A 16,374-nucleotide genomic window follows, 5' to 3' on the forward strand; every position below is an offset into this window, starting at 1 on the left:
AAAAAAAAAAAAAAAGTGGTTTAATTAGTCCTGTTATTAGAATTAAGTGTGCCTTTCAAGATTCATTAAACAAAATCAGGCCTTCTTGAGCCTCTTGGCAGTGCACCCAATGCTTTCAGGTTGTTTCCACACCTGAGTTGGTGTTTCCATTAACCTGAGTTAATCTTTTTAGCTAGAGTTAAAAATAGTCTGCAGGGTAGTGAAGTAGGAGCTCTATTACCAGGAGCAGCTAACAGAAGAATTGCAGAAGACAGAATGGCTTGATTAGTGGACTATTAAGGCCATTAAAAAAAAAAAAAAAAAAAAGGAGAGGGGATTGTTAACAGCTGTGAAATGCAGAGTTCAGAAGGAATCAGGTAGATGACAACAATCCATGAAGTCAAGCAACTCCCTTACTGCTGCCACTACCAGGAAGCTGGTTTTTAAACTTTGGGTGCACGAGAAATCAAAGGGGTATGGGGGGGGAAGGGGGACAAGTGAATTGGTGTACCCCCCACACCTGGATCCACCCTGAGCAGAAGTATTTTGTTGTCTTTGGGTACCCTAGCTCAAGAAGATCGTCAGTGTGAATGTACTAATCAATGGGCTGCTAGTACAAAGGTCACCAAACCCCCCAGCTCACTAGCTGCCTGTAGCACCCAGGACATTTAAGTGTGGCTCTCGAAGAAAGAAATAGCAGGACATGGCAAATAGTTACCTCTGGGACAGGAATATATAAAGGAAGCAGCCAGCTGTGTTAGTCTGAAGTTGGGCAGAAAATAGGCATGCACCTCGTAGACTAACTGGATCAGGGATGGGTAAGCATCTGTGAGCAAGAGCTCAGTTCATCAGATGATATTAAAGCATGTACACAGAGCAGACTCCGTGCATGGCATCTGTGTTTTAAAATCATAATAGTATAGATGCTAAGGTGCATCTCAGCCATATCTTCCTGCATATCTGAAAGTTTTGTCCTGTGGTTCTCAGCTGGGTCAAGATTTTAAGTTGTTTCAGGAAGGATTAGGAAGTTCGGCCACCCCGTGTTAGACCCTGACTCTACGTAAATTGGGAAATGTTTTTAACGTTACTTGGGAGGATGTAACATTAAAACCTGAGCAACGTTAAATCCTGACCAACATGAGCAGGATTTGGTTTTTTTCTGCAAGCCATGATGGAGATTTGCTATTTGTATAGCATGGCCATAACAGTTCTCTGACTGGATTGCTGAGTGATTACTTAGGACAAGGAAACCATACTAGAAGCCTGCTGGTGACATTTACACCGTTACTTATCCTTTTAAGATCCTCTTTTAATTCCCATCAGACAAAGAAACATGACATAGGGTAGTAGTTCTCAAATTAGGGTGCCCCAGCACTCTGGGATATTTTAAGATCCATTCAAGGGTGCTACACAAAATATTAGCATTGTTGGGTGTGCAAATGCAATTCATAAGAAAAATCAGAGTTTCGAATAGAAATCCCTGGTGTTAAAAAACCATTCTGGCCTGATGTGGTCTGAGTTCCTTGCAACCGAAGAATTGCTCTATTTTTTTTTTGACAACACAGAGTGAAAGCTAAGGAGGGGGCATTTTCCAAGGCTGTTCTCGAGTCTAAAAAGGTTGAGAACCACTCTTTTAGGGTGTTTCAGGTATTATGTCTAGTAGATGCATGTGAGGGTTTGAAGTGGTAAATGTGGGAATTAGCTGGGGAAACAACAGCCTTTGAACACAGTTCCAATTGGATGGAGAGGAGCCCCTTTCTAGTTCCATAGTCCTAAAAACAAATAAGCAAACAAGCAAACAAGCATACCCTCCCTCTACACTCTCTCTAACGCGCACACAACACAACAGAACATGACAACCAAGGCAAGTGAACTTATTCAGTGTATACACACAACGTTTCCAAAGCTGAAATCCTTTGGACCTGTCAGACTCAGGGAGGAAGATGTAAGGAACTAAGATTTTTTTCTGAAAGAGGTAGCCTGGATTGGACCAACAAAATGAAGAGTTGGAAATGTTATCAGTCATAAAAGATGCATGAAGCCTTTTTTCTTTTTTTTTTTTTTTCTTTTTTGCAAAGGCAGAAAGATTTTTCCCTCTTAATATGTTCCACTAATATCATATTGATATTATCCACAATGTTTTTTGACAAATCAAGAGTACCTTTCTGTCACCTAAACAAGGAATAAAAGTTAGTTTTGGGTGTGTTGGGGAAAGAATAGGGTGCTTTTAGACCGCCATTTTACTGATTCTACAGTCCATGTCTCATAGACAGCCTATTTCATCAGAGAGAGAGAGAAAGTTTATGTCTCTCTGAATGAATCAGTGCTAGCTTGACACAGTTTCTGCCTGGTTTCAGACTAACACAGTTAACTACCATACCCTCCCTGGTTATTTATTAACTTCACAGCGATGTGACCATTTGCTGAGTTTGTGCTGCTGCCCCACACTTGTTTTTCATCCAGATATGGCTGCATACATAAGCTATGACACTTCAAGAATTCCTTCATTCTTGGCTCAAGAACAAGTGTGGGGCAGCAGCACAAACCCAGCAAATGGTCAAGTTGCTAATCAGAGAGTAAGGCTGTGAATTGTCTAGCATAACATGAAAAAGCCATGGAGTTTTCAGAGGGGAAAAAAACAACCACGATAGTTCTGTTGCCAAAGGCAGCAAGATCTTGACAAGTTTCTTTTGTCAAAAAAGTTAAACATTTTCTTTTGTAATTGTTTAAAACAGCTCAAAAGCAATAAGATCTTAAGCATTCTTATAAAACTTAAAAAAAAGGAGGGGGGTGCTCAGACACTATGATAGGATGCAGTAAAATATGATGAATACTGTTGCTAGTTTATATAGCTGTTCTTTCCAGTACTATTTTGTCCGGATGTGGGCAAAAGAAATGTAGCACTTCTGATTTTAAGCTCAGAAGGAAGCTTTGTTTGGTAATATCTTTCAACTTACTGACTTTTTACTTCATAAATGTAACTTAATGAAAATTAAATTTATTGAAACATCTCTATAATGGACAGCTACAATCCACTAAATTATAAATGTCACCAGGATCCTTCCAGGCTAGGCCATAATCCTGAAAAAACAGTCCTGGATTTATACCCCAGGCTACAAATTGATTCGGTGCAGGTGCACTCTACTGATCTGATTGCAAGCCAAGGCATTAGCTTCCTAAGTGCCAACACTAACTGTTGTGCTACATACATGTTTAGTTTATGTAAAACCTGGGCCACCTTGTTGTGAACAAAAAAGGTTGCAATTTAATTCACACTATCACGAGTTAGTCTGCAAGCTGTCATTTTGAATTGCTTCAAGCAAAAGCATTTAGAGTTAAACTACTTCAACCTTGATTGTGAACTGTGTGGCAGGGTTCAATGTAGAGCTCACTGTTTAGTGCAGGGCTTGAAGTAATGGCAAAGCTTAATAAATAACAGAACAGAGCAGAGCAATCTCATTAAGCTAGTCTTGTTTGGATGTGCGACACTGCAATGAGGTCTTTCTTGAACCTAATTCTAGAGCTACATCCCTACAAACTAATAAGTAGAGAGACTTCAAGGTGGGCATGGATATCACCCACCAAAGGCAGGTAAGCTAAGAAGTAAAACAAATAGATGTTAGCTATTTCATATCCAAATGGTGACGTTCATATGGTTTTAAAGAAACAAGGCTCATTCTATTTAAAAAACAAGTCAGAAAAAACTTCTAGTATTTGGATGCAACTGAGAGGCAACATGCAGGCTTTTATTATATTCTGCAGTCCAACAAAGCCCAATATACAGCCTAATACACAATGCTATCCTGTAAGTATACTCATTGGGCATGTCTAGATGTGCTGTTAACACACAGTAAAGTTACTGTGCATTAAAAAGGAGCAGTAAATTGCCCCTGTGGAAAGGGTCTATGCATGTGCCACCTTTGGAGCAAATTTGTTCCCAACCGGAGCAGGTGAGACCAGGAATGTTCATGCCCCCAACCCTGCTCTGCCTTGCTACAGCACCCAGGGGAGCTCCAGGCTCCCCCAGGTGCCAACCCCAAGGGGCAGGGGGCTGGTGGACTGCTGTGTCCTAGTCATGTGAGGATTGGACCCAATTCCCACGTGGCAGGGAGAGCATCCCCACCTACAAGGAGGGGGAGAAGGGGTGGAAAACAACAGACATGTGGGGATTGGGAAGGTCTGGGAGAGGCATCTTTGCCTGGTGGGGATGCTGCCTGGCAGCCATGTGGGGATTGGGAAAGCCCCAATCCCCATGTGGCCAGAAGAAGCATCCCCACTTGGTGGGGACAGTCGTGTGGGGATTGGGAAGGTCCTAATCCCCATGTGGCTGCCAGGCAGCATCCCCATCAGACAGGTGTCTCTCCCTACCATGTGGGGATTGGATCCCACCCTAATCCTAATCCCTGCCTGGGATACAGCAGTCCTAGCCACTGGGACAGCTATCCCAGCCATGTGGGGATCAGAACAGCCCAATCTACATGTGATGGGGAGACAGCTGTGCCTGCAGCCGACAGCTCCTGCCACATGGGGCTTAGCCAGACTGCCTGCTGCCTGGGTTGACCAGGAACAAATTGCTTCTGGCCAGCATCTACTTATATGCTACTGTGCAGGAGCTGATGCTCAGTTAATCTACTGCCTGCATTTTCAGGTAGCAGATTAATTGCACATTAACCTATTTTACTGCAGAGTAGCCTAGCACATGGCTAAATAGCGACACTTCCTTTGCAGTAGAATAGTCTACTGTGCAGTAAAGTGTCTCGTGTATCTGTTTGAAAGATGAGCCCAGCTGAGTTTGACACACTCAGTAGCTGTTTTAAAGAACACTGTGTACATGCTTCCAGCAAGTCTTTTAAAGAAGTTGCTTGCCTATGGGCACCACCCATCTACTTGACTATGCTTATGAGAAAGCATTTTTGTTTTGTGCTGTGGCAGAACATTGGAAACTTCTTTAGGCTTCTTGGCCCAAAAGCAGGGACAGGAGCTCTGAGGAAGATTACTCGAGTTATCTGCATCTGGGAAAACCTAGGGGTGTGGAAGTTGCTGGCAGAGGCCCTTAGCCCCCAGCACCGCAGATACTGGCTGCACTCTGCAGTGCTGGGGGCTGAGGGCAGCAGAAGGCACAGGATTATACTTAGTACACCAGGAACTGCCTCTCTAGTGGGAAGTGGTTATGTGCATCTTTATTTAAAAAGAAACAAAAAAAGCTTAGGAATATTCCTGTTATTCCAAGGATCTTGTCTGTTTAGAAGTGGTATATCACATGCAAGTTAACGTTGGGGGAGTGTAAACGGGGGGGCCTGCTCAGGGCCCATCTCTGCATGGCCCACCCACCTGTTCTTGGGCCAACCACCCACTTTATCAGTCATGCCTTGATCTTAATAATTAATTGATAGATGTAATTAAGTGGGAGGCTGCCCATTTTCTGCCCCAATGCCAGGGGACGCTATGTGCAGCTCCGTTCCTCCCCTACATCACAGCCCAAGCCTTGCTGATGGCATCTTGATGTTCATATAATCACTGGCCCCTGAATCCTTCTATTGAACCCCAACCTAGAGTCCTGTCATTAGGCAGCCTCAACCACCTTCATGCAGGCTACGTAGCCCCCTGAAGCCATTTTCCCCTCAAGTGTGGTCCCCCCAGGACCTCTGGCTACCAGCCCTAGCCCACCTCCAGGCCAGTCAGAACCCCTGGCCCTTGGCTCTTAGGCACCCCTCACGGTGGGTCCCTGGCCCTTTTGACCAGTCTGGTCCTGCCCCTGGCCCTGGCCCCAGCCCCAGCATGGGCCAGTCGAGGGTACTCTCTTGATCAGCATAGAGTCTCTAGCCCCTCGCTCTCTTTAGGGGGCCACCCCCTGGGCCCTACACAGAAAGGGGTAACCCACCTAGTGGTGGGAGCTAGGGGTTAAGACACCCCAACCTGCCTTTCACCAGGGTAATCACTGGCCTGGCATTTTCTGGGGGCTCCTGCACCACAGAGCCCTACCAGGCCACCCACTCCTGGCAGGGTGCAGTTTTAGGTCGTACCCAGGACCAGAAGCCTCCTTACCATCCCCTACAGCTCCTCCCTTACCTCCAGAAGAATCACAGCAGACCTCTAACCAGGCAGTGTTATTACCTAACCTCCAGCAGCCAAACTGCCTTGTTTATATAGGCAGCCCTGGACCTAAAATGGCTGCCCTCATTACGCCCCCGTCGGCTGCCAGCTCCAGGGCCTTAAAGTGGCAGGCACACACAGTGCCATGCCACAGGGAGCAAAGATCTTCAGCTGGAGTTTGGCTCAGACTTGTGTAAATCTCTTCCTCTCTGTTTTAGCCCCCTGAAAGAAACAAACTGAAGAGGTAAAAAGGCATGTTTCTGGCAAAATCAACTTCGGTTCTACTGCATAGCTGTTCTCATGGATCAAAATATTACTTTGAATATCAGTAGAAACCCATTACATAAAGTAAATTATATTTCAATAAATAATTAGTTGATTTAGCAGAGAGCTAAATAGTTACCATTACATCAATTCTCAATTAATTAACTTCAGATGATATGAGAAATTGTTACTAAGCAAATCCAATTGTGGTCTTATTTTGGATTTTTCCTATGCTATTACATTTTGCTACGGCTGTAATGGATTCTTGTATTGTAAAAATCACATTAGTCTGAGTCTCATACTTCTTCCTGCTAAAGCATTTTGTATAGCAGTAGGATATTCTAATCAAACAACAACACCTACTCAGATAACACAATTGAATTTAATGGTTTCTTCCCCTAATTGGGGGGGGGGTATTTTCACTGCACAGCTTTGTGGATCAGTAATTGAAACCAAATGGGTTTAGTCAAAAGCAGAGAACAAGATACTGTACAACAATCACTACCCGATACAGCCATTTTAGAAGGTGTTCGGTAACACAATGAAGTTTCCTTTTAACACAGTCTGTTTTCAACACACCTCAGTGAATGTTTAACGTGTTTAGACTGAAGTTGTTCCTTAATCTCCCATTATCATATTACTAATAGTGCAACTCCACTGGAATTACAGTAGTGGGCATGCAAATGTATGTACCCCATCCCTTTTACTGAGAAGTTAAAAACACTGGTCTCCACTAGTTGTCCCTCCATTATTGGATGGGCTTCTTCTTTTGAACCTGGTTGTGGGGTGGAGAAGGGGGGAAAATAATGTATTTGTATCCACGGCACATTTTCTGGTTCTACCTCTAACCCAGCTGGTTTGTTGGCTATGCACTAGCTATTCCTCAACTCGTCTCTACCCACCTACTCAGGGATTGGGGGTATACCTCCAAGAGAATCAAAAAGGAATGCTATGCACCTTTACCTTGCATGCGCAGACCCAAATAACTTGATTAGACTGGGGGGGGAAGCAGTAAAACAATTAGCTTTTTTTTCCCCTGTGTGAATCAGTAGCTAACCTCCTACTAGTCCCAAGTATGTTTCTGCATTTATTCCTACTGTGTAATATGGGCACTAAACAGTGCAAGTGCTGAGGAGCAACAGACAAAGGGTTCTGATTATATTCCTTTAGTGACTGTAGCAACACAAACTGAATACCTCCAGCAGGATCTCACAGTGTTGCAACTTGTCATAAAATACTGTGTTGTGCTCTGAGCGGTGACCTGTTATGCTGAGGTGGGGTACAATGTTACTTCTGCCACTGAGCCAGGGAAGGGGGTCTCTCAGTATGGTGTTTATTAATATAATATTAGGTAGGTCTACGGTTATACTCCAAAAGATACAAAAACCTACTTAACAGAAGAGTTGTTGAGCTGCTCAATATTGGCACTTAAAAAAAAAAGAAGTCATATGCCTGAGCCTTCCTGGTTCCACGTTCCAGTAGTGCAGTAGGTTGGTTTCTTCATATACTTATGGTTCTCAACTTTTTTAGGCTCAGGGTCTCCAGGTTTTGAATTTGGCAGCGGCTGAGAAGCACTGTTGTGCTGCCTCACCTTACCCCAGTGCTTCAACAACTGGGTGTTGCTGCTAGCTCCATCACAAGGTAAGTGTCCTGTGCACATCTTGGTCTACATGTGTATGCCTGCCTGTGTTAGGCTCATCAGATAAGCCTAAAGGAGGCAGGCATGCCCTGTCATGGAACAGCCCTTCCAGATCTAGCTCCACATTCACCTTCTGGAACAGGAGGCATGTGAAACAGTCCCACCTGGCAGCGGAGGTGGAGCTTGGAGATGGATGCTTCCACTGCAGACCAGTTTCTAGAAGGCATGTGTGGAACCAGGAAAGGAAGGACTGTGACAGGAACAGGCACTGTGACCTGCATTAGGTTTATGAGATAAATGCAACAGAAACAGGAGCACCTGCTTCCTGTCACACCTGCCTCTCCTATGTGCTTCTTGGAAACCCAGGTACCTGGGATAGTTTCAGCTGGCTGTGGTGCTGCACTAGCAGCATCCATGTCCAGGCTGATGTGGTGCTGCTGCAGCTAAGTGAAAACTTTCCCCACGTACCTGAGTTTCCAGGAGGCACATTGGAGCCAAAACCAGGAGTTGAATAGGTGTGGCAGGAGGGGGTGGGGCACTTCTGCCCATATCAAGTTGTACGAGCAGGAGCACCTTTTCCTGCTGCAGTTGTTTCCCCAACTTGGATGTGCTTCCTGGAAACCAAAAACACTTGAAGACCTCCCTCGACTGCACCTGCAGCACAGGCATCATTCCATCCCTGACAGATTTTCTTAGCACCCCAGTTGAGACGCACTGCTTTATACCCTCGTGTAGAAAGTTAAATGGAACCTAGCAAATCAAGATGTGCATTTTCAGCATGTAGAATTAGCATCGATACCTATACCCAACTGCGCTGTAACAAGATATTAGTTTTAATGCATATTCCATTGAATGGCTGAATAGGAATGAGTTATCAGCTTGATTAATAATTTTCTTATCGTCTCCTAGCACTTCAGTAACCTCTGCTAAAATCCAAGTGAATGGAGTCCACCTGCATTACCAGCAGACAGGACAAGGAGATCATGCAGTGCTGCTACTTCCCGGAATGTTAGGTCTGGAGCTTTCATGTCTTAATATCATTTTTTAAATGCATATTTTCATTTTTTCCTCTAAAACTAGAATGCACAGACTCATTTATTATGCAGAACTATCTTATTAAAAGAAAGGTAGTACAATTGATTACATGTAATGGAATTATGGGAAAAAAGCCAAAGGTATTTTAAAAGTACCCACTTTGAAGTTATTTAGAATACCAGACACTTCAAAACACAAACATGCTGCCTTGAGTTGCCATTTCCCTACGGTGTACAAAGTCCCTTACACCTATGCAAAGTGCTGCTGTTTTGATTTGATATGGTTTATCTCCATTTTGCACAGTGTAAATGACTTAGCAGGGTACAGTGAGAGAGATGCTGGACTTTTCTTTTTATATGGGGGCTGAATGATGAGCTCTAAAAACACTTGCCTTCCAAATCCAGCTATAACAATGAAAATAATGATAGCAGCATTTACATCTTATTTAAACAAGGACCTTCTCACAAAGGGAAAATGGCTCCTTTGGGATTTATGTTCACCTTTTTGCTATTTAGTTTACTAATTTTTCAGTGGTTATTTTTGGTATTATTGTTGACTCCTTTTAGAAACTTGGATAGCAGCAGTGGCCAAATACCCATCTGGCTAGAAGCTGCAACCTGTACTTTCAGATGCCAGTCTTGCCAGTAGCAATCCATGCCTTTGTAATTTCCAAATTGGATTATTACTGTGAAGCACTGAGTAATTTAGGAGCACTGAGAAACTTATATACAGCTGAAAGAAAAAACACTGCTTATTTGCTTAGTAGCATTTCTTGTCAGGAAAAGATTGGGGCTATTCACATGCTTAAGTGAATTACAGGAAAATGGCCTGCAAAGTGGGCCATGTGATTTGATATAGAAGTTTCGTCATAAAATACCTGACAGATACATACATTGGAAAAATCTCTAGGACAGATAGAGTGTGGAAAAAATAGGAAGAGAAGAAAGGAAAAACACCAAAATGTGGGAAGTGCATTTGGAATAATGAAGTGTTCATTATTCTGCCTGTTAAAATATGGATCTTCTGACATAAGTCTTATAAAATGCATAAATGTACCTTTAAGTGTAATAAAAGTAAGGTTAATTGATTGCTAAGCATTATAGACATGAGGTAGTGTGCGTTATAGATTGCTTAAACCAACCAACCAACCTTCATCTCAAATATAAGCCATTAATCTTTCAGTCTTATTGACAACTTATTGTGTCCAATTAAAAAAAAATTACACTGTTTAATGGAATCAAGTGCTGTTTATTAATAAATAAATAGTTAAGGGCCAAAACTTGCTCCTGAAAGCATGTAGGGTATTTGAACCCTCTTTACTATATCAGCTTGTATAATACTACAGTTATCACTTCAGATCAGTCAAGTACTTCTTCACTTAGCCAGACAAGGTTCTTCACCTAGCCTGCCTGGTATTTTGCTTCTGGCAATGACTACTAACTGATACTGAAAGAGACAAAAACAAAACTAACTAAATAAAAAAATCACTTCCAAACAAAGCCAGCTAATTATATTGGGCTGTATAGAATAGTTGTAGTGGGATTCTTTTCAGAGCCCTGGCACTTTTACAGAGCCCTGTCCACAGTTTTTGCCATGTCTCAAGACTGATATAAAAGAGGAGGTATTTAGAGGCATATTTCTAGTGAGACGTTTCAACAGAGGCTCTTAAATGCTAGTGATAGTGATAGCTGGTTCAGGGGACATTTGGGCTTAAATTATCCTACTGTTAGTCTTTGGCTAAACAAGATTAATCGTAGTTTCTAGATATTTACTCCAATAGCATCTTCTGACTTGAAGCAGCCCAACAGATGAATTGATACCCCTTTAAAAGACACCAGTCAAAAAGACAGGTCAGCAGCTGCAGTGGTAGTCCCTCAGCTGAAGGATGACAGTCCTTTAGCAAATAGGCAAGTTATTAATGGGTCTCAGATGACTGATGAAGTTGATCAGTATGGATTCTCCAAGGGCAAGTCATGCCTGACCATCCTGGTTCAGATGGCTGGTTCTTTGGATGCAGGAGAGCAGTAGATGCAGTATGCCTTGACTTCAGGAAAGCTTTTGATACCGTCTCCCACAACATTTATGCAAGCAAGCTATAAAAGTACGAATTGGATGAATGGACTATAAGATGGTTAGAAAACTGGCTGGATCATGAGGCTCAAAGGGTAGTAATCAATGGTTCGATGTCTAGCTGGCAGCTGGTATCAAGTGGAGTGACCCAGGGTTTCGTCCTGGGCCTGGTTTTGTTCAGTATCTTCATTAATGAACTGGAAGATGGGGTGGACTGCAGAAGAGGTCCTAGAGGTTACAGTGGATAATAAGCTGAATGAGCCAACAGCATACCCTTGTTGTAAAGATGACTAATAGCATACAGGCTGCATTGGTAGGAACATTGCCAGCAGATCAAGGGTTATGATTCTTCCCCTCTATTTGGCACTGGTGAGGCCACATCTGGAGTACTGTGTCTAGTTTTGGCCCCTCCACTACAGAAAGGATGTGGACAAATTGGTTAGAGTCCAGTGGAGGGCAGTGAAAATGGTGAGGGGGCTGGGGTGCATGACTTCTGAAAAGAAGCTGAGGGAACTGAGCTTGCCGAGCAGCTATATACGTTCTGGATGTCTGCTTCAATGTGTGCTAATTGGCATGCATCAGATTAGACTATTAAAATTGAGTCTGCTGGAGTGTGTTAAAATTACACACTTCAGAAGCCTCTGTCATGTGTACTGAGCATCCCCACACTGCAGAATGATAGCAGGGGCTCTTGAACTAAAGCTCATTGAACAAGGTTTTAGTTTAAGTGACCCCACTGCCATTTTGAAGTGCAGGATGCTGAATACTCATGATGTTGCACTCAGAGAGCCTCTCTAATTAAAGCATCCCCTCTCCACCCTGGATCATGTGTATGAACACCCATTTAGTCTTGAGAAGAGAAGACAGAGTGGATTTAATAGCCTTCAGCTACCTGAAGGGTGGTTCCAAAGACTATGGGGTCAGTGGTGGCACATAACAGGACAAAGAACAATGGCCTCAAGTTGCAGCAAGAGAAGCATAGATTAAATATTAGGAAAAGCTCTCTCACTTGGAGGGTAGTAAGGCATTGGAACAGGCTACCAAGAGAGGCTGTGGAGTATCCATCCTTGGAGGTTAATACCCAGCTGGACAAGCCTTGGCAAGGATGGCAGTTAGGGATGGTCCTGCTTTGAGTAGGAGGTTGGACTACATCAGTATCTCAGCCCATGGGTCATGACCCAAAATGGATCACAAGAATACGTAGAAGGATCATGAATAAACTTTAAAATGGATTCTCCTTTAAAGGAAAACAAACCATGGGAAACTATGGCTTTTCCTTTGCAGGTTGTCAGATTTCCAGCTTGCAAGGGGCTGCTTGGGGCTCCCTGTGTCCCACACCCCCCACCCCACATATGCACCCCCTGCATCCACATGCTGGAGGGCTGGGGGTGAGTGGCACTGGGTCAAGACTGGCCATCAGTGTTTACAAATGGGTCCTGGTACAAGAGGAGGTTGAGAACCACTAGACTAGACCTCCAGAGGTCCCTTCCAACCTTAATTTCCTATCATTTTATGATCCAGAAATCAGCATGTTTGATCACAGGCACGGTAACTACTAAAAGGAAGGAACAGCTCCTAGTGATGTAGTGCCATATCTCTTTCCCTTCATCGCTCTCGTTTGTTTGCCTCCAGAGCACAGCAAGTTTGCTTTATTGTACATTTTGAGGATTGATCTCAGCACAGCACCAATGGGGATGATTGAGTGTTTAAGTGTCCCAGGTATTGATGCTACTATCTCATTTCTTCAAATTGGCCTTCAAAGTGTCCTTGAATCTCCAGGTTTTGTACCTCCCCTGCAAACTCCCCCCACTTTACAGAGTGGGTGGGCAAACTTTGGCCCAAGCTGTGTGTTCCAGCAGCAGGGAGGTGTGCTCTAGCACCCCATGGCTTCTGGCCTGGGCTACTGCAGGCATGTGGCTACATTTCCAAAATCAAAAGCTAGTGTCTGTTCACTTGCTGATCAGTTCAATCTGCACAGTTTAGAATAAACTGCAAGGATAAAATTGACTTAGTCTCGACTGTCTGTACTTTTATCTGTCTGTACTTAGCCCTAGAAGAACAGCTGTTTGGTTTGGAGTGGGTTGATAAAGTATTTTGGTTTTTGTGAAACTGAATCAGAGCCTGAATCAGAGGCATAGATGCTTCAGGAAATTCTCAGATGAATATTTTACCTGGTTAATCACCATGACTAGTAAAATGCCTCCCCAGTGAGCAAATTATTTTATCCCAATGGTTCTCAATCTTGTTAGATGCTAGGCATTTTCCAACGGATGCCACCTCTTAGCTTTCACTTGTCTTTTTTAAATAGAAATTGATAGTGTAGAAAAACCTGGACCTGTTATATAAAAAAAAATCTCTGGGTTTATCTTGTGAACCATTTGTAGGTGTTTGTACACCTAACACTGCTAATATTATGTGGCACATTTAAAACACTCATGGCACCCTAAGAGTCACTGTTATCCATTTTGTCCTGTGTAAGCAGTTGTAATTACCATTCCCATTTCATTTTTATTAAATGAAGTTTCTTCCATGGCAAATATCAGTTAGGCAGATTTCTGATTCCTACAGTATTTGACAGTGTTGATCCCTTGTTTGTAGTAGATCACTTTAGACTGTATTACAATACCCTTAAAAGATATTTTAATGGGAGACTGATCCTTTGATTTTGTGGATTTTCCTGATTTTTTTTTTAAGCAGTAAGAGCTTCCACCCATCCATTGGTAGTATTTATAGCAGAGTTCCATTATGGCATAATTGATTTGGCCGAAATTTTTTTAGGGTGTGGTCAAACGGATTTTGGACCTCAGCTCAAGTCTCTGAACAAGCAGCTTTTCACAATAATAGCCTGGGATCCTCGAGGATATGGACGTTCCATCCCTCCACCTCGAGATTTTCCTCCAGATTTCTTTGAAAGAGATGCAAAAGATGCTGTTGATCTGATGCAGGTAAATATTTTCCCAAGGTAATGAGCCTTGTTTTCCTTAACTCGGGGGAGAATGCAGTATACAATTGCGTGCATTTTACAGTAATAATTTGTTAACAGTGAATTATGGAAAAAAAACCCACAAAAAACTTTAAATGAGGCCCTAAAATGATGGAAGCAGCTGGCTCTTGGAAACCTGCTTGCATTTTCTTTACGTTCCCTTTGGTAAAACCTTTCATGTATTCCATGGGAATTAATTACAAGTAAACAGTACATTCTCATTCCAGAGTATTTTGCCCCAAGAGGCTTGTGAGTAGAGTTGTTTGAAGCCCAGGTAATGTATTTTTGAAAAACAATACTCACAGTCAGCTGAAGAGCTCTGTGGCAAAAATTAATTCATACAGAATTTCTCAGCAAGCAGAACTTTGGAATTTTCCCTTGAACAACTCATTCCAGGGAGCATCTGATCCTGCCAACTGAGTGGACACTTCCCCAGTGTAAGGCCTATTTGTAAAATAATTAGAAAAGGGAGCTAGATAATTCCTGAAGCCACACCCAGTCTAATTTGCAAAATTTGGGGGAGTACAAGGAACACTCCTCAGCTCCATTATTGCTTTCCTAGGTTTTTAAAAACTGTTTTATAAGCTCTTAAAATTAACACATATATTTAGGTGCTGTTTTTTCTGTTTATATAATGGGTGTGTAAGTAAATAACACACACATGCACACCCCCCCACCACTACCACCCCACTAACTCCCAAATAAAGTGAAAAAAAAATAACTACCTTTTTGGCAGATTGTGAGTGGAATTCATTATGTTATACCAGACTGTTTCTTTGGCTGTATTAACAGTGTTGGCAATGGAATAAGATTCCAAATACATGACAGAAAGTTTGGACTAGTGAAGCCAGTAGTACTTCTTTTTTAGCAGCAACCTTGCAGAACCACTGCAAAATGAAAATTCAGACTTCTCAAAAGATTCTACCTAGTGAGATTAGCAAGCCAAGATAAATGTGACAGCAAATATAGGATAAATACACTTTCCCCTTTTACCATGGAAACACACAGTGCACAGGACCAGGGCCAGCCAGCATATGGGATCAGACCAGCGACCTGCAGGCTGAATTATGTGGCTCCGTGGGCTAGGTGTTTGGCACCCATGGTTTAGAAACAGTGCATTTTGCTTCTGTGGCAGTGTGCTGGACTAGGCAACTCCAACCCTAGGATCCTCTGCTTGGTTCACACTTCTGAGGTTTTCTTAGTAACTCTGCATGCTTTAAATCATGAAATCTGAGATTCTGGAGACAGCTTGAGACTAGGCCTGTACCCCAAATCATCTGAATCAATAAGCTAACAAAATTTAATATGGGAAAAGACAACATTTTAAACTCTCTAGTATTTACCATTGTGCGTGGCAACAACCAGCAAACACACTTACATGAATATGTTTTAGTTTATGCTAACATGATCAAAAAGCAGCATGAACTATGTTTTTGCACTTCCACATTAACACCCCACGCTGCTTTGAGTTGCTGTTGCAGACTAGTTGCAAATTCAAGCAGATACTCCTCATGTCAGTTTTCATGCAAGGCAAATGAAAGCTCATCCAAGAGTACAGTAAGGAAAGAATATTTCTGAAGTTATGCACAACATTACAATGTATTTGTAAGATAACACATGTACCATCACATTGGATATGGGGATCTGAATGAGGGAGGTATCCTCAGTTTCCCATTGTCCTGCACTCTCACACTGTCCAGTATCAGAAAACTCCAGCTCAGCCTATGTTTGTTTTCAAGTTATTTGTAGAAGTCAGGAGAAGTTAAAGCTAGACTGAATTGAGGGAGTGAGCAGCCAACTGTGGCAAAAGAACACGTTAGGGACTATTTACAAAAGCCAGATGTATACAAGTCCATGGGGCTGGATGGGATGCACCCAAGGGTGCTGAGGAAGGTGGCCAATGTGGTTGCAGAGCCACTGGCCATCATTTTTGAAAATCATGATGATCAGGAGAAGTCCCAGACAATTGGAAAAGAGCAAATATAGTGCCCATATTTGAGGGAAGGAGGAAGATCCAGGAAACTCCAGACCAGACAGCCTCACTTCAGTCCCTGGAAAAATTATGGAGTAAGTCCTCAAGGAATCCATTTCTAAGCACTTGGAGGAGAAGATGATTAGGAACAGCCAGCATGGATTCACCAAGGGCAAGTCATGCCTGACCAACCTGATTGCCTTCTATGATGAGATGACTGGCTCTGTAGATGCCAGAAACCAGTGGGTGTGGTATACCTTAATTTTAGCAAGGCTTTTCATATGGTCTCCCACAACATTCTTGTAGGCAAGCTAAAGAAGTACAAGCTGGATGAATGGA

At 42.8% G+C, this 16,374-nt stretch overlaps 1 protein-coding gene across 3 annotated transcripts in view; it reads left to right on the plus strand.

Moving 5' to 3' along the window:
• The window catches only part of BPHL (biphenyl hydrolase like), a 43,172-nt gene that overhangs the window by 1,981 nt on the left and 24,817 nt on the right, over positions 1 to 16,374 (plus strand). For 2 of the 3 annotated variants that reach the window (XM_019522008.1, XM_019522020.1), the window contains exons 1-3: positions 3,445 to 3,570; positions 8,885 to 8,988; positions 13,859 to 14,025. In XM_019522008.1, coding sequence (XP_019377553.1) covers positions 3,458 to 3,570; positions 8,885 to 8,988; positions 13,859 to 14,025 — 384 coding nt within the window. In that variant the 5' untranslated portion in view covers positions 3,445 to 3,457. Of the gene's footprint in view, positions 1 to 3,444; positions 3,571 to 8,884; positions 8,989 to 13,858; positions 14,026 to 16,374 lie in introns of those variants that run through there. The other variant, XM_019522026.1, reaches the window with a different exon arrangement.

This window comes from Gavialis gangeticus, unplaced genomic scaffold (genome assembly GCF_001723915.1).
Source record: "Gavialis gangeticus isolate Ggan-Ray unplaced genomic scaffold, GavGan_comp1, whole genome shotgun sequence".
NCBI lineage: Eukaryota > Metazoa > Chordata > Crocodylia > Gavialidae > Gavialis > Gavialis gangeticus.